The 25,253-nt window shown below is 47.2% G+C and overlaps 1 protein-coding gene across 1 annotated transcript; it reads left to right on the forward strand.

The window, feature by feature from the left end:
- The first annotated feature begins 21,692 nt into the window (after positions 1-21,692).
- Positions 21,693-24,656, forward strand: LOC147898003 (pentatricopeptide repeat-containing protein At2g13600-like). Its single transcript, XM_087380788.1, has one exon. The coding sequence runs from the start codon at positions 21,794-21,796 to the stop codon at positions 23,624-23,626; it is 1,833 nt and encodes a 610-aa protein (XP_087236914.1). The 5' UTR covers positions 21,693-21,793; the 3' UTR covers positions 23,627-24,656.
- Positions 24,657-25,253: the final 597 nt, after the last annotated feature.

Here is a 25,253-nt window from a genome sequence, read left to right on the forward strand (position 1 = left end):
CAATGTCATTCATAGGTGGAGGGGGATTTGTGAGTTCAACCCATCCTTTGAAACTCTCCCAGAGATGGGACAGTTCCGTAGGAGGATTCCGATGGGAATTGACAGGGCAACTCAGGATGCTAGAGAGTGCAGCTCCTTCAAGTTGACATGGTGGTACATTCTGTTGTGGAGTCTGTTGTTCGAACAAAGGCTCGAGCACAGTATCAATACTTTGTGGGGCCAAGTCATGGATGGTCTTGAGCTTGTTTCTCAACCTCAAATTGAGCTTGTTCATTTTGGACCCATTGTTGAAGTACCTGAAAACGAGCCTTCTCCACCTCTACATTCGGGTATGGAGCTTCTTTTATTTGAGGCTCGAGAGTTAATGTGGATGAGCTCACCTACTCATTGCTTGGCGGAGGTGGAGGCACTTGTGCTTTCTTTTTCAGAAGTCGCTTTGGTTGGATTGGAATGATAGGGTCCTTCGTGGCCTCTTTCTATTGGCATGTAATTACATTGATAGGTTGTGACTTTACACTTGCCGGACCTAGAATTTGATGGTCCACCCCAATGATGCCGATAGGGACGTCAGACTTAACCTCTGTTTGTTCTGGGACCTTATTTTTCATGGGACAATCCATATAGGCATGTCCTATGCCACAATCTCTGTAGAGTGGTTGGAAAGTAGCTGGGCTACCATGATGAGGGCACTCTGCAATCCAATGATTTTCTCCACAATCGTAACACTTGATTGGTGCGCGAAATGTGTTGGGTCGTACTTGATTGGCATAAACTGGTATTAGACCCTCTGCACCTTCTACATAATACACTCGGTACTCTGCTTCATACTCAAATAGCAAGTCTACTTCCTCGGCTTGTAATTGATGTATGGGAATTGCCTGAGGAGCTAGATTTGGTGCTCTTGGATACGGTCGTGGATTCGAATTCCTGAGTAGTTGTGGGACTTGTGTCTGAATGGGAACAGGATTTAGCCTCGGAGCTAGTGGCGCTTGTGCAAGTGTCAATTTCCTGTATACTTGCATGGGTGCCGCTTGGTATTGTGGAGGTCGAGGCGAATTGTTGCGCATGTTGAAGATGCAAGTGTTCTCATCATGGCCGTCGATGACACAGATATGGCATCACAACCGTGGCAGCAGATTTGCTTGTGCAGTGATCCTGGCTCTGAGGACCGAGCATTCATTTGCTATATGATTTGCCAGGCAGTGTGGACATCGCAGACATTTTCTCGCCATGGATATGTTTGATTTGGTGGCTGAGACAAGTGGAGTTTTTGATCCATGGCCTACATCATATCTTCTTTCAGCTTCAAGGTCATGGCCTCTAGGCGAGCGATCTTCATTGGATGTTTCGGCAGTGTCCTTTGATTTACCCTTTTTCGAGCGCTTATCTCGTGTATTTGATCTACCGTCATCACTGGTAGTGTCTGAGTCTATCATGCCATCTTCGATGTCAATGGCTGTCGCATGAGTAGCACTGAATGTTTCATAGCCACTTATCTTTTTCATATCCTTTCAGATTTTCTTTCTTAGACCTGCTATGAACCATGCCGTGAGGTACTTTGCATCTAAGTGTGGGTCACATTTGGCTATCAATCTCTTCATCTTTTCCAGTTATGTGCGTACATCTTCTCTCCGGCCTTGTTCGATCTTGCTGAGTTGGAGAGCGAGATCATCTTGTAGCCTCTCCGTTTGAAAGCATCGTTTGAATTCGGTTTGAAGTAGGTCCCATGTGGCGCATTCTTCCATGAGAAGGTTGAGGTACCATTGTGACGCTTCATCAGTTAAGGCCATTGGAAACCAATCCACCTTGGTTTCATGGGATTGATCACCACATGCGGGATCAAAATGCTGGAGGAAGCGGGCTGGGTCTCCCCTACCATTATATTTGGGAAGTTCCAATTTTCCCAAGGGGCGTCGGCCTTGATTGTTGTGATTTCTTTGATGGAAGAAGTTGTCAGCCTCTGCATCAAGCTCAATATCCCCATCATGGTCATAATGGCGTCTAGCCATGTTGGGGCGTGGAGGAGTTAAAGGGAGTGGTTGAATCTCAGGGGGGGATTCGGGGTAGAGGATTGGCGAGGGAAATTGTTGCAGTGGAGATATATGCAGATGTGGCAAGCATTGGAGTCGAAGGCATTGACAGTGAAGATTGTGGGAGAGAGGGAAGGAGTCTCACTTGAGGCTTTCTCACATGCACAATGGGGGAATACACACGAAGGTGGAGGCTGAAAACAGTTTTCCTCTTCTTAGTTGTGAAAGCCAAAAGAACTCTAGTACAAAGAAATAGAAGAACCCTATATGTGGGTCTCAAACCAAACTCAACTAACTAAGGTGGCATACTAACTGAGCCACAAACTAGAGTAGATAAGGATAGTTGTCATCCAGCTATTATTCGTGGGCGGTGTACCAACCGCATCTCCAGCTAATAGGTCGGTGACATAAATGCACAACAGTCACCCTGGCATATCCCGAGTGGAGCTCGATATCTCAACACTCCCCCTCGAGCTCAATCCCAATTCCTGCACACCAAGCAGGTCTCTGAACTTGCGCAGCTTCTCTGCGCCCAATGCTTTCGTGAAGATGTCAGCTACCTGATCCTCTGTGCTGACATAAACTAGATCAATGAGACCTAGTAAAACCTTCTCCCGCACATAGTGATAATGCACCTCAATGTGCTTTGTTCTGGCATGAAAGACTGGGTTCTTTGCCAAATGTATACTACTCATGTTGTCACAATAAATGACAACTGGCCCATTTGTAGACTGATGCATATCATAGAGTAGCTTATGCAACCAAGCTACCTCACATGCAGCCATTGCTGCACCCCTATACTCAGCCTCTGTGCTTGACAAGGCAACTGTAGGCTGTTTCTTGCTGCTCCAAGTGACTGCAGCACTCCCAAAAGAGAACACATATCCACTGGTAGATCGTCTATCAGAAATGCTACCAGCCCAATCAGCATCAGTGTATCCATGCAACTGTATCTGAACCCCAGCCTCATAAAATAGTCCATACTGCAATGTGGACTTCACATACCTGAGTATGCATCTAGCCGCATCCAAATGCGGTTTCCTTGGAGCCTGCATAAACTGACTTACCAACCCAACAGCATAGCTCAAATCTGGCCTGGTAATAGTCATGTAAATCAAACTTCCTACTATGCGTCTGTACATAGTAGGGTCTTCCAGAAGCTCACCTGCATCTGCGCTCAGCTTCACATTCTGCTCCAAAGGAACTGGAATAGGCTTACAGCCTGTCATCCCATATTTGGACAGCATGTCCAATCCATACTGCCTTTGCAAGAGCTGTATCCCACTTGGTGATCTAATCACCTCAATGCCTAGGAAATAACGCAGCTCTCCCAAATCCTTCATCTCAAACTTCTGCCTCAATAGCATTTTCACATGAAGGATATCTTCATCACTATCACCTGTGATGATCAAATCATCAACATAAATGACCAGCAGCATAATCCCTTTCTCTGTTTTTCTCACATAGAGTGAGAAATCTGCCTTGGAAATCTGAAAGCCAATAGTGACAAGATATTGTCCTATCTTGTCAGACCATGCTCTACGTGCTTGTTTCAAGCCGTACAAGGCTTTCTTCAACCTGCAAACAAACTCAGGATGAGTAGCATGAACATAACCTGCTGGCTGCTCCATAAAGACCTCTTCTAGCAAATCACCATGCAAGAAGGCATTCTTTACATCCATCTGATGTAAAGACCATCCCTTTGATGCAGCCATAGCAATGGCTGCTCTTACGGTTGCCATCCTTGCAACCGGACTGAAAGTTTCTTCATAATCAATGCCATATGTCTGTGCATACCCCTTGACAACTAATCTTGCCTTGTATCTATTCACAGAACCATCTGCATTGTGCTTAATCTTATAAACCCACTTACAGCCAATTGCATTCTTGCCTTTAGGCAAAGGCACCAATTCCCATGTAGCATTAGCATCCAAGGCATCCATTTCTTCATCCATGGCTTTCTCCCATTTTTCATTTCCCATGGCTTACTCAAAAGAAGTGGGTTCTGGTTCCTGTATCACTTTGACCATATAGGCATAGTGAATGGCTGTAAATCCATCATATTTCAGCCTATCCACAGGATACCTAACCCTGGTAGACCTGCGCAAAATAGGCTCACTTCCAGGTGCTCTCAAAACATCCCTGGTCTTCCTTACTCCAGGTGTAACAACAGAAGGAATACCCAACTCATCATCAATGCTCTGTTCTGAGCCACTGGATTCACCATCCACATAAGAGTGACCTGCATTCACATCAAACATGGGCTGATCTACCTTCTCTTTTCCTTTTCGTGATACCTACATACCACTATCTACATTGCTTTGAGGGGATTCTCCTGATCTCAATCTGCCTGTCCATGGCGAAGTATGTGAACCACTAGTAGAGGACACTCCAGGTCCACTGATATTTTGTGATTGCTGCTATGCATTCTGTGCAGCATTACCATTTTGTGCATCTACATCAATCATCACATTTACTGGTTTATACCAGCTGCTCATCTCATCAAAAACAACATCTTTGCTCACTGTGAACTTACGTGTAGAAGGGTTATAGCATCTATACCCTTTTTGCTGCAGAGAATAACCAATAAAGACGCACTTCTCAGCTTTTGGATCCAACTTGGACCTCAACTCATCTGGCACATGGACATAAGCAATGCAACCAAAAATCTTCAAATGAGAAATATCTGGTTTCCTACCAGTATACATCTCCTCTGGCGTCATGCCATGTATTGCTGCAGTGGGAGTCCTGTTCATTATATAGACTACTGTAGCAATTGCTTCAGCCCAATAATAATCTGGTAGATCTTTTTCATTTAGCATAGCCCGAGACACCTCTCCAATATGCCTATTTTTCCTTTCTGCAATTCCATTTTGCTGTGGGGTATGACTGCATGAATAATGCTGCTTTATACCATGCTCCTGCAAGAACCTTGCAAACTCATTTGAGAGGTACTCTCCCCCTCCATCTGACCTTAGGCATTTTATTTGTAGGCCTGTTTCTTTTTCAACCATAGCTTTGAAAGCTTTGAAGTGCCCAAACACTTCACTTTTCTTTTTCATAAAATACACCCACAGTTTTCTGCTGAAGTCATCAATAAATATGACAAAATAGTGACAGCCTCCAATAGATGCAGCTTTTGTAGTCCACACATCAGAGTGGATTAAGTCCAATGGTTTTTTACTCTCTTGAACATGCCTAGGAAAAGGTTTCCTTGCCTGTTTCCCAAATTGACAGGCTTCACAAATCTTGTGCATTTTTGCAACCTTGAATTTTGGCAATCCTGCAACAATATTTTGGGCTTGCATTGATTTAAGTCGCTGTATATTAACATGACCAATGCGTTTGTGCTAGATATCAATATCTGCAACTACACCGGTCCCATGTGCAAACATTGCTGCACTCAATTCAGGCATGTCCGCATCCAACGTAAACATCCTGCCCTTCTTCTTTCCTTTTGCTATCAAGCGACCATTATTTTTCATATCCTCAACAAAGCATCCATGAGGATTAAATCTGACCTGCAAGCCCTGCTCAACCATCTGACCAACAGAAACCAGGTTCTTGGTGATGTTCGGGACATGAAATACATCAGACAAGTATTTCTTTTTCCCATCCTGCATAGACAAAGGAATTTTGCCAATCTGCACAATAGGATGTGCAGTATCATCACCAGTCTCCACAAATCCTGGTTTTTCCATTTTTCTTGCATCCTGCATCCATTCAGCATGACCTGTCATGTGGTTTGATGCACCCGAGTCAACATACCACACATCATTGCTTTCTTCTGCACTTGTTACAGAATTTGTCATATGTTGCACCATAAACAAATGCTCATTTCTGTCATCACCCTGTCTACTAGAGGATGCATAATTGCCTTGCTGCAATTTTCCATTCATCATGTCATTCTGCTTTTTATAGCAGTCCTTAGCCATATGACCCATTTTGCCACAATAGTAGCATTCAATATTGATGTTTGCATTTTGGCCTCTCTGCCATCCACCACGGCCTCTTTGGCTCCCCCTGCCTCTAGAGTTCCCACGTCCTCCTACATAGGACTGGTTTTCTTGCGTTTGCTGCATATTCTGATTTCTACCACGGCCTGCAGATCGGCCTCCTCTACCTCTGCCTCTACCTCTGCCAGCATTTGAGTAGAAGACAGTTTCTTTTGAAGTTCCTGCTGAAGAAGATGCACCCCCATTTCTCTGCTCTTCAGAAATTAGAAGAGCAATCAACTCCTCAAAATCAGGAAAGTTTTCACGGACGGCAATGGATGTCCGGAACTGTGCATAATCCTTTCCTAGACCATTCAAGGTCACAGAAACCAAATCGTCATCATCCACTGGCGACCCAATTGAAGCAAGTGCATCTGCAATTTTCTTCACTTTCATGTGGTAGTCATTTATGCTCAAATTTTCTCTCTGCACATTGTGCAACTCCTGTTTGAGTTGCATTTTCCTGGCTTGCGTATTTGTGCTATACATTTTTGCCAAAGTATCCCATGCCTCCTTTGGCGTATTTGCATCCTGAATATGCACAATCATGGAGTCCGAAATACTGATAGACAGCCAGTACATAACTTTCCTGGCTCTCTCATGCCATCCTTTGAATGCCTGCATTTCCTGTTGACTGGGAACATTAGGAAAAACAGGTTCTTCTTCATTTCCTGTAATGAATTCCCAATAGCCTTTTCCCATCAAAAAATTCGTCATTCTAAACTTCCATGCCTGGAAGTTATTCTTGTCAAGCTTTTCAGTGACAATCTGTGAAAGAGAATCAGAGGCCATTACAGAACACTGCAAAATATTCTGTCACTGCAAAAAACACAGCTTTTGCCTCACACGGGCAGATCTGCAAAACTGACGAAAGTGGTATTTCACCACACAGTCACTTCCTAGTGACGATTTTGCATCAACAGGCAACAGGCATGAATCTGCAACTCCCAATATCTCTACACACAGGCATACGATGCAATTTCTGCGGCACCTTTCCACCGACTAGCCGTGCTGTGGTCGCACAGCAAAAAACAGGGCCTTTCTCTGAGTGCCTGCGAAGAACTTCCGCCTTCAAAACGGGCCCCGAAACGGCCTCAAATCAGAAAAATAAAGTCACTGAGGGCTTCGCCCACACCCGCAGCATATACTGCGCTCTTGCCACACCGCGAAGGGCGTCTCAATCTGAAACAGTGCACTCCTGCACTTCTGGCTGTGCTACCTGCAGAGATTTGCTCCCAAACTCGAAATAGGAAAGCAACACTGGTCCTCTTACCAAGACACCACGAACTTGGCTTGCTTTCTTGAGCTCCTTACCACGAACAAGGCTCTGATACCATGTGAAGATTGTGGGAGAGAGGGAAGGAGTCTCACTTGAGGCTTTCTCACATGCACAATGGGGGAATACACACGAAGGTGGAGGCTGAAAACAGTTTTCCTCTTCTTAGTTGTGAAAGCCAAAAGAACTCTAGTACAAAGAAATAGAAGAACCCTATATGTGGGTCTCAAACCAAACTCAACTAACTAAGGTGGCATACTAACTGAGCCACAAACTAGAGTAGATAAGGATAGCTGTCATCCAGCTATTATTCGTGGGCGGTGTACCAACCGCATCTCCAGCTATGACATAAATGCACAACAGTCACCCTGGCATATCCCGAGTGGAGCTCGATATCTCAACATTGACCAGAACGTAGCTACATGTAGATAGTGCTAGATTTGCCAAGGGTGTCACTGCCCTAAGTGCGGGTGTGGATGTAGCTTTGTTAGGAGAGTTAGAGTGGTGTTAGTTTGTGTGGGGACTGTCGTGGTATTAATGTGCCTAAGATTGTCCTACGTGTGTAGGGAAATGTGACAGTGCAGACGGATTGTTAATCGGAGGTCACGGAGTGAAAATACGAGTGAATAAGTGCAAAATGAGGCCCACACGGGGGCATGAATGAACGTGTGCAAGGGATGCCAAAATGGTGTGCAATGGGTTGCAAAAATACCCCATAGCAAGGTGTTTCCATGTGTGAAATCTGGGTTCAATGGGGTTCAATTTGGGTCCCAAATGGATGAGTTATGAGGGGTGAAAGTAGGGGTAAAATTGGCCTTGGGGGGGTCCTAAAGGTGGTGTGAATGGACTTGAATTCTAACTTAGGGGTTGGAACCAAGTTAATCCAGGTAGGTTAACTAACCTATTTGTCTAGTTAGAAGCCTAACAGTTAGTCTAACCTAATTTAGTGATGCTTAGACTGACCATAGTTAGTTCAACTAATCAGTTAGTGTAACTAACTATAACAGTTAAGCTAACCTAGCTGAGGTTAAAACTAACTAAACTAAGGGCGAAACTAACCTAGCCTAGGTTTCTGCTAACTAACCTAGCTTAGCCTAATCTAACTGAGCTAGACTAACTAGCCTAGGGTTAACCAACTAACCTAACCTAACCTAACCTAACCTAGGTTAACCAACTAACCTAACCGTAGTTAGTAACTAACCTGAGGTTAATTGTAGGTTATGGGTTTTTTTTTTTTTTGGGGGGGGGGGGGGGGGGGTTTCGCGCAGGGGGGGTTTTTGCAGGGGGGGTTGCACAGGTGGGGGGGGTTTCGCAGGGGGGTGGGGTTTGCGCAGGGTGTGTGGGGGGGTGTAGGGGAGGGGAGGTGAGGAGAGGGATGGTGAGGGGGGGTGGGGCACGGGCGTGGGCGGGGGTGAGAGGGGAGGGTGCGAGGTGGGGGGCGGGGATGGTGAGAGCAGGGGGGAGACGTAGGGTGTGAGGGTGGAGAGGGGGACACGGGGGGTGAGGCGGAGGGGCGGTGGTGCTGGCGACGGGGGCGGTGCTGCCGGGCACCGCCGTTGGTGGGGTAGGTGTCGTCGGTGGGAGGTGAGCGGGGGAGGTAGCGTCGCGAGCAGTGGAGGTGGCGTCGCGAGTGGAGGCGCCACGAGCGTGGGCGAGCACGGGCGCAGATGGCGACTCTGTGTGGCACCGCTGCGGGGCACCCCGGGGGGGAAGGGTTACAGAGAGGGGGTGGGGGAGAGAAAGAGAGAGAGAGTAGAGAGAGAGAAAGGTAGAGAGAGGGGGGAGTGGTAGAGAGAGGGGGGAAGTGGTAGAGAGTAAGGGGGAGAGAGAGAGGGGGTGGGGAGAAAAATGAGAGAGAGAGTAGAGAGAGAGAAAGGTAGAGAGAGGGGGGAGTGGTAGAGAGAGGGTGGGGAAGGGTAGAGAGAGGGGGGTAAGGGGGAGAGAGAGAGAGGGTGGGGAGAGAATGAGAGAGAGAGAGAGAGGAAGAGAGAGAGAGAGAGAGAGGAGAGGGAGGGGTGGTAGAGAGGGGGGTATGGGGAAGAGAGAGAGAGAGAGGGGGGAGGGGGAGAGAATAAGAGAGAGAGAGTAAGAGAGAGAGAGAGAGAAAGAGAGATAGAGTGCGTTAGAGAGAGAGATTGAGAGAGAGAGAGAGAAAGAGAGGGAGAGAGAGAGAGAGAGAGAAAGGGGGAGGGATAGAGAGAGAAAGAAAGAGAGAGAGTGAAAGAGAGAGAAAGAAAGAGAGAGAGAGAGATGGAGGGGGGAGGCGGGAGGGGGGGTGGAGATGGAGGGGGGAGGGGGAGAATGGAGGGGGAGGGGGAGATGGAGGGGGAGGTGGAGATGGAGATGGAGGGGGGAGGGGTAGAGGGGGAGGTGGAAATGGAGGGGGAGGGGTGGGGGAGGATGGAGGGGGGAGGGGGAGGGGGAGGTGGAGATGGAGGGGGGAGGGGGGAGGGGGAGGGGAGGGGGGAGGGGGAGATGGAGGAGAGAGGGGAGGGGGAGGGGGAGATGGAGGGGGGAGGGGAGAGGGGGAGGTGGAAATGGGAGGGGGAGGGGGGAGGGGGAGGGGGAGAGGGGGGGGGGGGGGGAGAGGGAGGGGGAGGGGGAGAGGGAGGGGGAGGGGGAGGGGGAGGGGTGCGGGGGAGGGGAGGAGGGGAGAGGGAGGGTGGAAATGGAGGGGGAGGGGGGATGGGAGAGGCGGGGGGGGGCGGCGGAGGGAGCCAGGTGGGGGAGGGGGTGGCCGCTGGCGGGGTCGTTGGGCTGGTGGCCAGGCGGGGGGGGCGCAGGGGGGGCTGGGGCGGGGGCGGGGGGGCTGGGGGCGGGGGCGGGCGACGCAGGCGTGCGGGGGCGGCGAGGTGGGGGGGGGGCGAGCGGGTGGCTGGTGAGGGGGCGGGGCGCTGGGGATGTGGGCTGGACTGGGGGGAGGGGTGGAGGGGGGAGGGGAGAGGGGGAGTTGGAAATGGAGGGGGAGGGGGTGGTGGAGATGGTGGGGGGAGGGGAGAGGAGGAGGTGGAAATAGAGGGGGAGGGGGTGGTCAAGATGGAGGGGGGAGGGGGAGGTGGAGATGGAGATGGAGGGGGGAGGGGAGAGGGGGAGGTGGAAATGGAGGGGGAGGGGGTGGTGGAGATGGAGGGGAGAGGGGGAGGTGGAAATGGAGGGGGGAGGGGGAGGGGTGGTGGAGATGGGAGGGGGAAAAAAGAGAGCAAAAAACTTGATGGCCGGAAATCAAAAAGGAGGGAGAAGTGGTCACGTGAACGCTCTCCAAGTCTTTCTCGATGTAACGGGATTGTTGTGGAACAATGGATGGTGGGTGGAAGGCTAGGTTATCGCTGCGAGATGGGCTCGAAGTCACTTACAATGTGAGGATGGGAGTAAGGTGGTGGTCAATGGAGAGGGAGGAGTGTCTTGCATAGGGCTCGGAATGAAGAAGAGAATGGAGACCAAAAAGTGAAAGATGAAGAATGAGGGGATGGAGTGGGTTTTTATAGGATTTGAGTTTAGGTTTAGGGTTTAGGTTTAGGGTGTAACCCTAAACTCTTCCCGAGCCATAACTCTTTATGGATAGCTTGGTTTGCTTTTCTAAAAAAAGGAAAAATGATCAAAATTGCAAGCTCTACGCATTCATGTCCACTACCTTGTTGAGATATCGAGCTCCACGTGATATGCCAGGGTGACCATTGTGCATTTATGTCACCGACTTGTTAGCTACAGATGCAGTTGGTACACCTCGATGACAGCTATCCTTATGTACTCTAGTTCGTGGCTCAGTTAGTATGCCACCTTAGTTAGCTGAGTTTGGTTTGAGACCCACATATAGGGTTCTCCTATTTCTTTGTACTAGAGTTCTTTTGGCTTTCACAAGTAAGAAGAGGAAAACTGTTTTTAGCCTCCACCTTTGTGTGTATTCCCCCATTGTGTATGTGAGAAAGCCGCAAGTGAGACTCCTTCCTTCTCTCCCACTATCTTCACATGGTATCAGAGCTTGGTTCGTGGTAAGGAGCTCAAGAAAGCAAACCAAGTTCGTGGTGTCTTGGTAAAAGGACCAGTGTTGCTTTCCTTTTTCGAGTTTGGGAGCAAATCTCTGCAGGTAGCACAGCTGGAAAGTGCAAGAGTGCATTGTGTCTCAGGTTGAGATGCCCTTCGCAGTGTGGCGAGAGGGCAATATATGCTGCGGGTAAGGGCTATGCCCTTGGTGACTTTATTTTTCTAATTCGAGGCCATTTCGGGGCCCGTTTTGGAGGCAGAAGTTCGCCAAAGCACTGAGAAAAAGGCCTTGTTTTTGCTGTGCGACCACTGCTCTGCTGCAAAAATTGCATCGTATGCCTGTGTGCAGAGATACTGGGAGTTACAGAATCATCCTTATTGCCTCTTGATGCAAAATCGTCACTAGGAAGTGACTGTGTGGTCAAATACCACTTTCCTCAGTTTTGTAGATTTGCTCGTGTGAGGCAGAAGCTGTGTTTTTTGCAGTGACAGAATATTTTACAGTGTTCTGTAATGGCATCTGATTCTCTTTCATAGATTGTCACTGAAAAGCTTGACAAGAACAACTTTCAAGCATGGAAGTTTAGAATGATGAATTTCCTTATGGGAAAAGGCTATTGGGAGTTCATTACAGGAAATGAAGAAGAACCAGTTCTTCCTAATATTCCCAATCAACAGGAAATGCAGGCATTTAAAGCATGGCATGAGAGAGCCAAAAAAGTTATGTACTAGTTGTCTATCAGTATTTCAGATTCTATGATTGTGCATATTCAGGATGCAAGTATGCCAAAGGAGGCATGGGATACTTTGGCAAAAATGTACAACACAAATACACAAGCCAGGAAAATGCAGCTCAAGTAGGAGTTGCACAATGTGCAGAGAGAAAATATGAGTATCAATGACTACCACATGAAGGTGAAGAAAATTGCAGATGCACTTGCTTCCATTGGGTCGCTAGTGGAAGATGATGATCTAGTTTCTGTGACCTTGAATGGTCTAGGAAAGGATTATGCACAATTCTGGACATCCATTGCCGTCCGTGAAAAATTTTCTGATTTTGAGGAGTTGTTTGCTCTTCTAATTTCTGAAGAGCAGAGAAATGGTGGTGCATCTTCTTCAAGAGGAACTTCAAAAGAAACTGTCTTCTACTCAAATGCTGGAAGAGGTAGAGGCAGAGGCCGATCTAGAGGCCCGATCTGGAGGCCATGGTAGAAATCAGAATATGCAGCAAACTCAAGAAAACCAGTCCTATGGCAGAGGATGTGGTAACCCTAGAGGCAGGGGCAGCCAAAGAGGTCGTGGTGGATGGCAGAGAGGCCAAAATGCAAACAGCAATGTTGAATGCTACTATTGTGTTAAAATGGATCATATGGCTAAAGACTGCTACAAAAAGTAGAAAGACATTATAACTAGAAAAATTGCAGCAAGGCAATTATGCATCCTATAGTAGACAGGGTGATGATAGAAATGAGCATTTGTTTATGGTGCAACACATGACCAATTCTGTGACAAGTGCAGAAGAAAGCAATGATGTGTGGTATGTTGACTCAGGTGCATCAAACCACATGACAGGTCATGCAGAGTGGATGCAGGATGCAAGGAATTATTATACCAAGGGGGTTGTAAGTTGTGGACTTGAATGCCACAAGGTGCCCTTGAGATTGGATTGTGGAGGCTCGGGCGTAGGTTTGCATCCAATCAATGTCTGCTTTTGCAGACTTTCGAGGGTGCAAATGGCGTGAGTTTCTCGAGCTTTATGATTTGCATCACTTCATCGTCCATTGGATAATTAAGGGACTCCGTGATGATGTGGCACGAGGATGGAAATTGAGAAGGATAGGATGGGCGGCTAGAGTCTAGAGGTCGGAGGGGCAAAGGACAGAGAGACAAGTGGGTTGGAGATCTAACAAAATATATGGCATGGCTAGGATGGGGTGGCAGTGGTTGGGGTTACGACAGAGGATTGTTTGGAGGGCGTTAGGAGGACGTGGAGCTGTGAGGTCTACGTGGAAAATGAGGTTTTGTGCATGGAGTGTGTCGAAGTGCATTTGTAGTGTTTGGGGGATGGTGCGTGGTGCGAGTGTGTAGGTGGTGACCTGTGCAGAGAGCTCCCTATACATTCGAAACTCCTGTTGCTCCCGATCTTCCAAACATGAGTCTTCTTATTGATCCGAGGCGCGCTGTCGTTCGTTCTCTTCTTGGAGGGACATTGTTAGTGCCCATTCTTGTGCCAGGAGATCTTGTAGTGATTGGATATGTCGCTCCTAGTTCTCCTGTGTCCTGGCGTGTCCTGGCGTACTGTGCCTCTGCCTGCGCCTTTTGCTCCAATGTTGTTCGCAGGCTAGACTCTGCCTTGTCGACCTAGTCCATGAGAGTTTGGACCAGAGATTCACTTGTGGTGAGGTCATCTTTGAGCTTTGTTAGCTCGAGCTCTTTAACTTTTACGTAGTACTCCTCTGTTATGTCCATGACTGCTTGACCCATGGCCTAGGCGGCAACCATTATGATGTGGCTATCGTGCGTAGAGAGTTGTGCTTGGAGGAGATTTGCTAAGAGTTGTGAGGCATGTTCCTTCCTCCTTTGCAAAATTGTGAGTGCCACCTATGGAAACTGTGCCATGGCTTTAAATAAGTGTTGTTCCATCAGGTCCGCATGCAAGAGTTTCTCGATTGACATGTGGTTGTAGCCACCTGGTGCCCTATACTAGGGTGCACTACAAAACTGTAGAGCCTCTGCTAGGCTTGCCCATGGACATGAGGAGGTGCCAGTGGCAAAGGATGTGGTCTCCTGGGCTATTGTGGAGACCGAGACATAGGGCGCAATGAGAGTAGCCGGCATGGCTGTGGCTCCTAGATTGAGGCCAATGGTGACCGTTTCATCACCTGGGAGGTCCTCGATTAGTATGGTCTCTTGCTGAACCCGTTTGCCCTTGTTTTGAGGTTTCGCCTATTGGAGTCGCAATTGTCGACTCATGAATTCTTGCATCTGGCAGTCCTCATATTGTGCGAGCAACTAGCTTGGGTCTGGTTTGCACAAGGCAGCTGTTCGGATGGGTGGTGCTGGGCTCTATCCTTGCTTGCTTGGGCTTGACCTCTGTCTCTTTTAGCTTTGTCTGAGCTGGCCCTGTGGTGGATTTTTCAACCAACCCATAGCCGCGACAAGTGGATGCTGCTGCAGCAAGTTATAGAATCAGCTTGTAGAGCATTTGGTTGATGATTACTTCCCCGTGCATCTTGAGGTCATCTCTCATCTGGCTGTAGAAATAGTCTGCCCGCTTTGTAGCCTAGGGTTCCACCAAGATATTGGACACATGATGGACTGATGGTGGTCGGTGTGCTTTACTTGCATTAGCCATTGCAAGGCTCTTGCCGGTCTTTCCACCTCTGGCTTGTGAATGGCGGTGAAGTGAATTCGGCCTTTGCTCTTCTGTCAGTCATAGTGGCAGACCGTGCTAAGGACCTCCAGCTTCTTCTTTGTTGAGTACTTTTTCCCATGATCGGCAAACTCAAGGCGGCACGTACCACGTCCTGATTGAGGTGGTAGTGGTGGGGATTGCCTGTTACATCTCACAAGATGCCAATATTGGTGTTGCTATTGTACACCTGGAGGAACTCTGCCAAGAGTTTCATGTCCAAATGGCATGGAATCTACCACTCTGCTCAAGCCTACAACTCTTAGTGCATCTTGCATCTCTGGCTCCTTAAGTGCCGTATAGGCTGCTGTGGTGTAGTAATGGAGGGTGTAGTTGTGACCCTCATAGGTGAAGCACGAGTGAATGACGCATGCATCTTATTCTTAGACCCAAGCTTCTCTGAGTGGTGAGTGCAATTGGGAGCGCACGACCTTGTATTCGCCTTCTGTGGGGGCCGAGTGCACTTTCTTAATCTGGAGGGGGGCGTGCCTGCTGCTGTTGCACCCTCCTGGGCAGTCTGTCTTTTGGACACTTCCTCCTCCCCTTGCAAATCTTCTATGGGGAATTCGGAGGGCATATGGATTGTTACCGAAGGCGTGGTTTGAGAATCTGAGGAGCCAGTGGTCTGTGGAATAGGGCAGGGCCGGAGTCCCAAATCAATTTTGAATTCGAAGGATTTGTTTTCAAGATCCATGGGGAAGAGTGATGGAAGTTGAGTGATGAGGGAGTCGGTGGAAGAGGAAGAGTGGGAGGACATAAACATCCTATTCTGGATGGCAGTGGAAGAGGGCAGGAGGCTGTGAGAATTTTGGGAAATTTGGCAAGAGTCTGGGGAAAACTGCTATGGCAACGACCCGGCGAGATAAGGCCTATTTATATAGATTTTGTATCCCAACGGGCCGACGAGATCTTCAGATGGTGATGGTCATTGGGTACGGGATGGCCACAGTCGGCATGATACAAGATGGCCACGGTCGATGAGGTACAGGATGGCCATGATTGGTGTGATACGGGATGGCGATGGTCGGTGTGATATGACGATGGCAACGGTCGGCAAGTTACTGTTATGGCGACGATCGGTCTGATATGAAAAGGGTTGCGACCAGCGTGATCCTTGATGGCGATGACAGGCGAGATACTAATTGTGTAGAGAAGGAAAAGAGGGGAAAAGTGTGAAGGAGTGGGAAGGTAAGTCGGAGAGAGGACGAGTGGAGTGCATTTGTGCAGTGTGGGGTTGATTGTGAGCCCAGCATGCAAGATGGTGGAAAAATGCAAAAAGGGACATACTGACCCTAATCACTTAGTGTTGATCGTGGATATGTGCATGCATGTGCATGCATGTGTGTGTGTGTGTGTGTGTTTGGCATTGACTTGTGGGCTGCGGGTGCGTCGAGTGATATGCCGATTGTATCGACTCACCTGGACTTGGATTTGATGATTATGAGGAATGTGGTGTGGACGGACACCGTGTTGCCACATAGCGTGTTAACAGCCATGTAGAGCATGTCTCCCAGCTTGTGTCTTACCTTGGATGCCAGGGGTACATTGGCATTGTGGCTAGTTCTCGCAGAATGGTCCTTTCTCATGGGGGAAGCAGGTTCTTGTGTGATTGCCTTTGGCACACACTCTTGGAAGAGAAGAGGGAGCTTGTATTCAAACTTGTGCAAATAACAATGAAGACCAAAGTCAACACTTTGGCCTTTTATACATGTCACCTTTTGAAGGGAGGGCCAAATCTTTTCCTTTTAGCACTCTCCCTCTCTTTACAATAAAAGGCTCTTGGGCCTGTAGGGTGCCAAGGCATATTGCTATTCTTTCCATCTCTCCCTACTAGCGGAAATAGCACTTGTGTTAACCATATTAGAGCGCTTGGGACAAACTTGGAATTAGGAGGTGTTCCTAACTGGTTCCCAAATAGTGCTTGTGTTAGCCTCATGCCTCCAAGGCTTAGGCTATTTGGGGCTCAAACTCCCTGAGCTCCCTCAATCCTTGGGCCATTTGTGGTTCAAAGCCCATGTACGAGGCTCAAAACCTGGAGTGGCAAGTCTTAACTCCCGTGGGACACTTAACTGCAGCTTGTAGAGCTAGAACATACAACCGCATGTTGCCTGGACTCTTTGGCCTTGGGGTATTAGCTGGAACATATAATATGTGCATGTTTCCTGGAATGTTTGGCCTTGGGGTATTTGGGGCTCGAACTCCCTGAGCTTGTACTGTACTCCTTCCATGGTTGTAACCATCGGAGTAAATCATGAAGCCTAATCATCTCTAATCATTGATTACCCTGCATTCAGCCACAGCCACTGTACTCTGTGGATGTTAACACATCCAATTCCTTCTGCTATGTGGGAATTTTGTTCACAAAATTGACTGCCAATTGCAATTAATTTGAGCTCGATTGGTGTAGCCTTGCGATAAATATAAGATTTGGAGGTTGAGGTCCCCAACAATTAGGGCCACATTAACCAAAAATTGTGCAATAGGTGGCCCCGAAATGCCCCTATTTCTAATGAGGGGATCGATTGCCACAATAAGGTCCCTTGATAATCGTGTAGGTTGTGGGAATATGTGTGGTGTGGTGAAAGAGTGCCACTTTGTGGCATTTATGCTCAACAAGCATTGAGCGGGCCTTCCCAAATTCACTTGAATGTGTATGGCTCAGGAGATTGATGGTGGATCTTCATGGGAGACATATAGATGCCTACTCCTACTCACTCTAGTAATCACGGTGCTATTGCACACAACATAGATTTCTATGTTTTATGCTTGCACAAAACACATAGAAGTACATTATCATTATTTTAGTGAGTAATTTCATCCAGGAGAGATAAGCTCAATCTACTATCCAACACGCGGTAGATCTTTTACCAAGGCACTATCCAGAGAAAATTCTGAAGGCACCAAGGTAGATCTTTTTACCAAGGCACTATCTAGAGAAAAGTTTGAAGCTTTTGCAAATACTTAATCTTACTTCCTTTTAAGAATAGCTAAATAGGGTAGTCACTAGCTATCAACCACTTTAATGTGCGTGGCTGATGGCAGTTAGTATCTTTAGATATGGAGGAAATTTCAAGTGTTATTCCTTCTTTATTGTTTTGTGGAAAGCCCTTACTACAACTCTCATTAAGCGAGCATTGATAGCCATCTTAGTTAACTAGCATGGCTCTATCGCTCTTAAACCCTCGGTATTTGAAGTAGGACTTAATATTCTCCACCATCTTATACTCTCCTCTTGTACTAGAGAAACACAAATAATTCTTCCTAAACTACCTTGAGTATAGTGAACATGATCAACATTTTCACAAACATACTTCCTTCGAGGGGCTTGGAAGAAAAAAGGAGATGGGCAATGACCATTATCCCACCAATTTAGCCTTAAAAACCACCTAATCTCCTCTCTCTCCACTATGTAGAGTCACATCATGACCAACATTTCTGTTGCTCCACTACGAGCAGACTTATTGGTTTGTGATGTGATCTTGTCGTTGTGTGTTCGATTCTTAGGTTGACTTCGGATGAGTCATATTTAGCTCCTTGGAATTGTTTCCACAAAGTAAAGAGACTCTCCTCTCCATTGTGTATCTGTGCATCATGACCAACATTTATGCTGCTCACTATGACCAGACTTGTTGATTTGTGTTGTGGTCTTGTTATTTTGTGTGTCATGTGTTTGACCCTCAAATTGATTCGAATGAGTCATATGAACAAATATGGAGAGGGGAGAGGAGAAGCGTAGAGATGAGAAGAGAGGGCACAGCTAGAGAGCAAACCACAAATGACTAATTGTACACTAAATTAGTTGAAGATAAAGAATATACCCAAAGCCCTTTAGATTAGGGTTAGGGTTGGGGTTTCCAACCCTTGTGCCTCTTAGCACTCTATTGTTAGTGCTATGCACATATGATCACAAGGAGCAATGCCTGTGGTTTTTGGAGAGGGTGTTACTTTTGACAAGGTATGATTATTTTTCCCAAACAATTATGCATTGATGCATTATGCCAAAACGGGCCATTGAGTAAATTGGGCACAAATTTTTACGGACAAAAATTTTGGGAGAGATTACCAAAAAAGACAAGAGGAGAAGTGTTCAGCATAGCAAACTCCATTCAATTTTGTTTTCCTTATTTGTTTAGATCTCTGATGTTCCAAGACCTTGGCAATGCATCCCAAAATCTTTTAAAGAGGAGGCGAAATCTTTTGAAGAGGAGGCAAAGGTCGATGTGAAAACCTTGTGGGAATCGAAAAACAAAGAATAGAGGGAAGTGTTATTGAAGGCAGGTTCCACAGAAGAAGAAATTTGAGAGTGCGCTTATGCACCATTGGAAGCACCAACTCGAGGGCTCCCACCTCGATCTCTATGAAATCCTAGAGGTGTCCCCCCTCACACAATTCATGACCCAGTCATTCGATGACTAGCGACGTGCGCACCCAAAGCGCAAAAGAGGAGGATACCACCTCGCCCCCGATGCTCTAGTTCCAGCGATCGATGCAAATGATGGTCTACAGCCACGTTGGCGCCTTCCCTTCTTAAAGTTGGAAAATTTTTGGTGCTACTACCGCCGTACCCACGTCAATCGCCGAATCCACCCCCTGTATATGCCAATGGAGCGACAATGGACTTGGGCAAAATTCATAGATCTCTAGCAAAAGGATCCCAATATGTTGTACAACTTCCCAAGGAGATAACTCAGGAGGGATTTTGTTTTGCCTCCAGTCATTTAACGACATGTATAACTTGGTTCCTGATCCCACTGGTGCACTTCAACTGCCTCCTCCGCTTACTCCTCTGTGATCTCCCTGCCCACAGTCACCCCATTGACGATTGCTTACACAATCTGACACAACAGATTGTCTTCAATCCCGACATCGGTCCTATGCAATTCCAAGACGTTTGCCTCTGCCTCTGCATTCACAATCTCCACGAACACCGCATCCGCACGTATGAGGATATGCACGCCACCCATTTTTGGAAGTATCGCTCGTACCTCACTCAACTCACTGGACCGTTATACAGTCCTACAAATAGTCCTCACCACACACCTCCTCTAGCGTGGCTCACCTGAGGGTAGATCAGCAACATGAAGGGGGCATGTTAACATCCACAGAGTACAGTCGTCGAATGCAAGGTAATCAATGATTAGAGGTGATTAGGCTTCATGATCTACGTCAACGGTTATAGCCATGGAAGGCGTACAGTACAAGCTCAGGCAGTTTGGGCCCCAAATACCCCACGACCAAAGATTCCAGGCAACGTGCACAGATTATATGTTTCAGCTAATACCCCAAGGCCAAAGAGTCCAAGCAATGTGCACAAGTTGTATGTTGCAACTGTTGCAATTGCAAGCTGCAAATGTCCCACGGAAGTGAAGCCTCGCCACTCTAGGTTTTGAACCTCGTACATGGGGTTCGAACCACAAATGGCCCAAGGCTTGAGGGAGCTCAGGGAGTTTGAGCCCCAAATAGCCTAAGCCTTAGAGGTGCGAGGCTAATGCAAGCGCTAGTTGGGAACCGCTTAGGAACACCTCCTAATTCTAAGTTTGTCCCAAGCGCTCTAATATGGTTAACACAAGCAATATTTCCGCTAGTAGGGAGAGATGGAAAGAATAGCAATATGCCTTGGCACCCTACGGGCCCAAGAGCCTTTTATTGTAAAGAGAGGGAGAGTGCTAAAAGGAAAAGGGTTGGCCCTCCCTTCAAAAGGTGACATGTATAAAAGGCCAAAGTGTTCACTTTGGTCTTCATTGTTATTTACACAAGTTTGAATATAAGCTCCCTCTTCTCTTCCAAGAGTGTTTTGGGTGTTTACTTGTTTCCATTGTAATGCCCTTGTGTTTGCCATTCCATCCCCCTTCACTCTCCTCTTCCCTTCTCCTTCTCCTTCCCTTCTCCCCTCCCTTCTTCCTTCTCTTCTCCCCTCTCCCCCTTCCCTCTTCCTCTCGTGGAAACACATTGCAACAATCCGGAGGCCGCTTGAGTGACATTATAGCCATTTGTAAGAGAGCAGACACTGCCTAATCATAAAGGTAAGACTCTCTCATGCCTACCTTTAAAATAGACAAATTCAATGGCCAAGGCTTCCATACTTGGCAAACGAAAATTAAATTTGTGCTTATGAAGGAGAATGTGTGGGATTTAGTCACGCCAAGGAATCAGTCATCAGAAGAGGGTGAATCCACCAGTACCAGCAGATGCTAAAAGACTAGAGAAAGCCTATGCAATTATTACATTAGGTTTGGGAGATGATTATGTGCATCATATTTCAGATTTGAAATCTCCTTATGAGGCTTGGCATAAGTTAGATGTGCTATTTGGTGCTAGCTCTCAAAACTCTAAATCAACTTTTAAGATTAAGTTCTTTGAACTTAAGATGGATGGAGACTCTCTTTGAAGCTCATGTCAACACTATGAGAAGTCTTATGAGACGAGCCCTATTGCAATGGGAGAATTGCACTATTGTCATTCATTTGGAACCATTGTTCATTGTCACCATTGTCACCCATAAATGCTCAACAATGCTGGTTGAGCATTGTGGAGCGGTGAGCAAGAAGATTCTCTTAAGGGTGTTTGCAGACTTAGCTCATCGTGGGCATGCCCACGGATCATGGACGGGCAAGATTGCCCACCAACGTTCAGCCTACAGATTCAATACACCATGGGCGCTGCAAAAACAGAGAAAGGCAGAAAGAGCCTCCTGAGAGAAATGCGCTGGTCGAAGCTTGTGATGCTGATGGAGGGATTTGGAAAGCATATGTAGAATGAATCTCTGTTGTGTGGATGAATTTCCTAAGTGGGACAAATGTACGCACCGTCGAACTATCTGATGCGCACCCATCTTTACTGAGTTCTTCGAGTAGCTGTACACACTGCCATTAGGTAGCGTGATTGCACAGTTAAGATTTACTGCTGTTTTACAGATGCTGTTTCTAAGTTTGTGCAGTTCTTACATAGGTTAGGACGGTTGGTCGTGTGATCAACCCAATAATCTATGGACCCTATGCATCAGCGAGGGAGTCTTGCGTGTGGGAACACCATCTACTACCTTTTGCAGAGCTGCACACGAAATAAAGACCTATCAGCTGGCAGGCAATTGCATTCTCTGATGGTGAGAAATGGATTGGACTCAGTGGCCATTTTCGCTGATAACCTTATTCGCTTATTTGCATCCTGTGGGTGCTTGCTAGAAGCAAACTTGATGTTTTGCAAGGTTGAAAAACCGAGTGTGTACACATGGCAGGCTATCATTTCAGCACAGGCCCTGCTTGGAGAGAGTGAGAGGGCTCTCCAATTGTTTTACAAAATGCAACAAGAGGGTGTAATGCCAGGAAAATTTGTCTTTTTGTGCATCTTGAAAGTTATTGGCAGAATGAAAGTTATACAACAGGGCAGGCTAACACATGAACAAATTCTGAGAGGCGAGCTTCAATCGGATGTGGTCATTGGGAGCACCCTTGTTGACATGTATGCCAAATGCGGGAGCCTAGTGGAGGCACACAAAGTTTTTGATGATTTGCCAAATAAAAATGTGGTGTCATGGAATGCCTTGATTGCAGGATATGTTCAACAGCAGCAAGTTTTCGATGCTCTCCATCTTTTCAGAAACATGCAAGAAAATGACATAAAGCCAAGCAAATTTACATTTTCGTGTGTCTTGAAAGCATGTGGCAGTACAGAAACCACAGAGCAAGGCAAGCTCATACATGATCAGATCAGGTTAAGTGGACTAGAATCAGATGTGGTCGTTGGGACTGCTCTTGTTGACATGTACAGCAAATGTGGAATCCTAGAGGAGGCACACAAAGTGTTTGATAAATTGATTCATCGAGATTTAGTGTCATGGAATGCAATGATTGCAGGATATGCCCAGCATGGCCATGGTTATCCTGCCCTCAAACTTTTTGAGAGGATGCAGCAGCAGGGTTTAAAGCCAGACAAGGTTACATATTCATCCATTGTAAAGGCTTGTGGCACTGTAGGAGCCATAGGGAAGGGCAGGCTGATCCATGATCAGATTGTTGCAAGCGGGTCCGAATCAGATATTATTATTGGAAACACCCTTGTTGACATGTATGCCAAATGTGGGAGCTTGCAGGATGCATGCAAGGTACTCAAGCAGCTGTCAAATCGAAGCGTGGTGGCATGGAATGCAATGATCACTGGGCATGCACAGTATGGTAACTACAGGCTGGTCAATGAATGTCTCGAGGATATGATGAAAGAAGGCTTGACACCAGATGGAAGGACTTTCATAAGTATTCTTGCAGCCTGCGGTCATGCAGGTGAAGTCAATGAAGGCCGTTGTCATTTCAAATCTATGACAGCCGACTATGGTGTCACACCAAGTATTGAGCATTTCAACTGCATGGTTGATCTCCTTGGTCGTGTGGGACACCTGGAAGAAGCAGAACTGTTGCTCCAGTCTCTGCCTATGCCTCCCTCTGTGACTTGTTGGACATCTTTGCTTACGGCTTGTAGAAAATACAGTAATATGTATGTAGCAAGACAATGTTTTAACAGAGCGTTCATGTTGGATCCCAATTGTGGTGCTGGTTATGTCCTCATGTCAAGCATCTGTGCAAGCGCACATATGTGGGAGGATGCCCTTAGATTACAAGACCTTAGAAAATGTGCTGGTGCATGGAAGAAGGCTGGGAAGGTCTGGATAGAAGTTAACTCAAAGCTGCATGAGTTTATTGTGGGAGGCAAAAACCACCCAGACAGTGATCAGGTATATGCCAAGTTAAAGAACATACATGTGCCAATGCAGAAAGAAGGATATGTGCCTCACTTGGATTTGGTGTTGGAGTCCTTGACTGGTGAGGATAAGGAAGACTCTGTGTTTGGAGATTCTCAGAAGCCTAGATCTCATAATACAGTAATCAGAGTCGCACATGATTTGACTGCAACAAGGCCATTAAGTGGAGAAATTATGTAGCAAGATGCATACCTTGTCCATGGCTATACGCTCAGTGTTGGGTTTTTCATGATTGGATGATTTTAAATTGCTGAAGTGTTGGAATAACACGTATGAGGAGACACAGGGATGTAGAATAGGGGGCATGAGGGAGACTGCATTGTGTACATCAGGTTTTGATGCCACATGGGCAGCTCTAGGTGGACAAGGACATCCACTAGGCATCCATGTGGGCAGCACTGTAGGCTACCACATGGGATGATGGGCTGCTACATGGTCCAGTTAACACGTCTGTCAAAGGTACTGGACGAGGGCAAACCTGTGGGCTGCATACAGCAGGTGTGGACTGCACTGCAGCAGGTATGGAATGTACAGCCGCAGGTACAGAGGGCAGAACTATATGTCAGGTGCAGCAGCACGCATGGAACTTCAGTACAGCAGGTACAAGCTCAAACAACAGATGCAGGGCCTGCAATAGTGTCAGCATGCTACGCCAGGGAAGCACCGGGTACTGAGGGTCCCACACCTCCGCCCCCTAGCCATGCATACCTCCTCACAACCCAAAAGAGCTGGCTGGTATGTGAAGGGGTCTTCAATTACTCAATATATCCAAGGACCACCAATCTACGCCGTTGCATATGGGATTATTATGCCTCAAGTCCGAATGTCATATGTGCATACAAGGGCCTTTAAACCAATACATTTCCATGCATGTGAGGGGTGAAGGCCACCACCTCCCACACCAGCAGCACACACATATAGCCAAGCTGCCCCTCAAGAGTCACTCTCTAAATTGACCTTGTGTCCAATCCCTTGGACCACCCATCATGACCATCCATTCTGAGGTACCACGGCTGGCTGTCACACATGTGCAGGTCCATCAATAGCTGCCACCAAGCCTGGACTCGCCCATGGCCACGCCAGCTCAAGCCATCCAAGTCTTCTGAAGGGTGCCACGAGGAGGTGCATAGTTGCGGGTGAAGGGGTTAGGAGCTGCCGCCACAGAGTCCGCTGAAACAGCCGGGTCTGATACCATTTGAAAGAGTAAGAGAAGCCAGAGAGAGCTGAGCTACACAGTGTAGAAGTGAACCTTAGCTGAGATGAACAAGCATACATTTTTTATTCATATGCAGAGCCTCATATATAGGCTAGTGATGACAATCCATTGACCTCATCTATGAGAACAGCAAGAGAGAAACCATCTCCTTAAGCATCTCAATGACCTACGACTTCCACACCAAACGCTATCACACCTAACTCATACACACTCACACAAGGTCACACACACCACACACACATGTAGACACACAAACAAGCACACATGAAGCTCTCAGTCCCCAACAAATAGAGGCTTTGCAGAAAGCCTTAAATAGGCTAGGAAGACTACAGCAGGTTGGCACTCATAGTACATACAAACTGCGAGCTGGCAGTCCAGGAGTGCAGATTTCAAATCTGCAGTGCTGCAGACATCGGCAACCCGTGGAAGGATGCCACGTCATATATTTGGGTAGAATTAACACACTGTGTTCCTAGCCTGTGGCAGATCGAGTCAGGCCTTTTCATAGTTTGTTCCATCTAGCATCCCTGTCGTGCCAAAGTTAGGAACTGGCGTGTGGGGCACCATCGGCATCTATGAGATTTATTGCAA

The sequence above is a fragment of the Dipteris shenzhenensis genome, chromosome 10 (genome assembly GCF_047967505.1).
Source record: "Dipteris shenzhenensis isolate YYH24624 ecotype China chromosome 10, Dip_SZ_1.0, whole genome shotgun sequence".
Classification (NCBI taxonomy): domain Eukaryota; kingdom Viridiplantae; phylum Streptophyta; class Polypodiopsida; order Gleicheniales; family Dipteridaceae; genus Dipteris; species Dipteris shenzhenensis.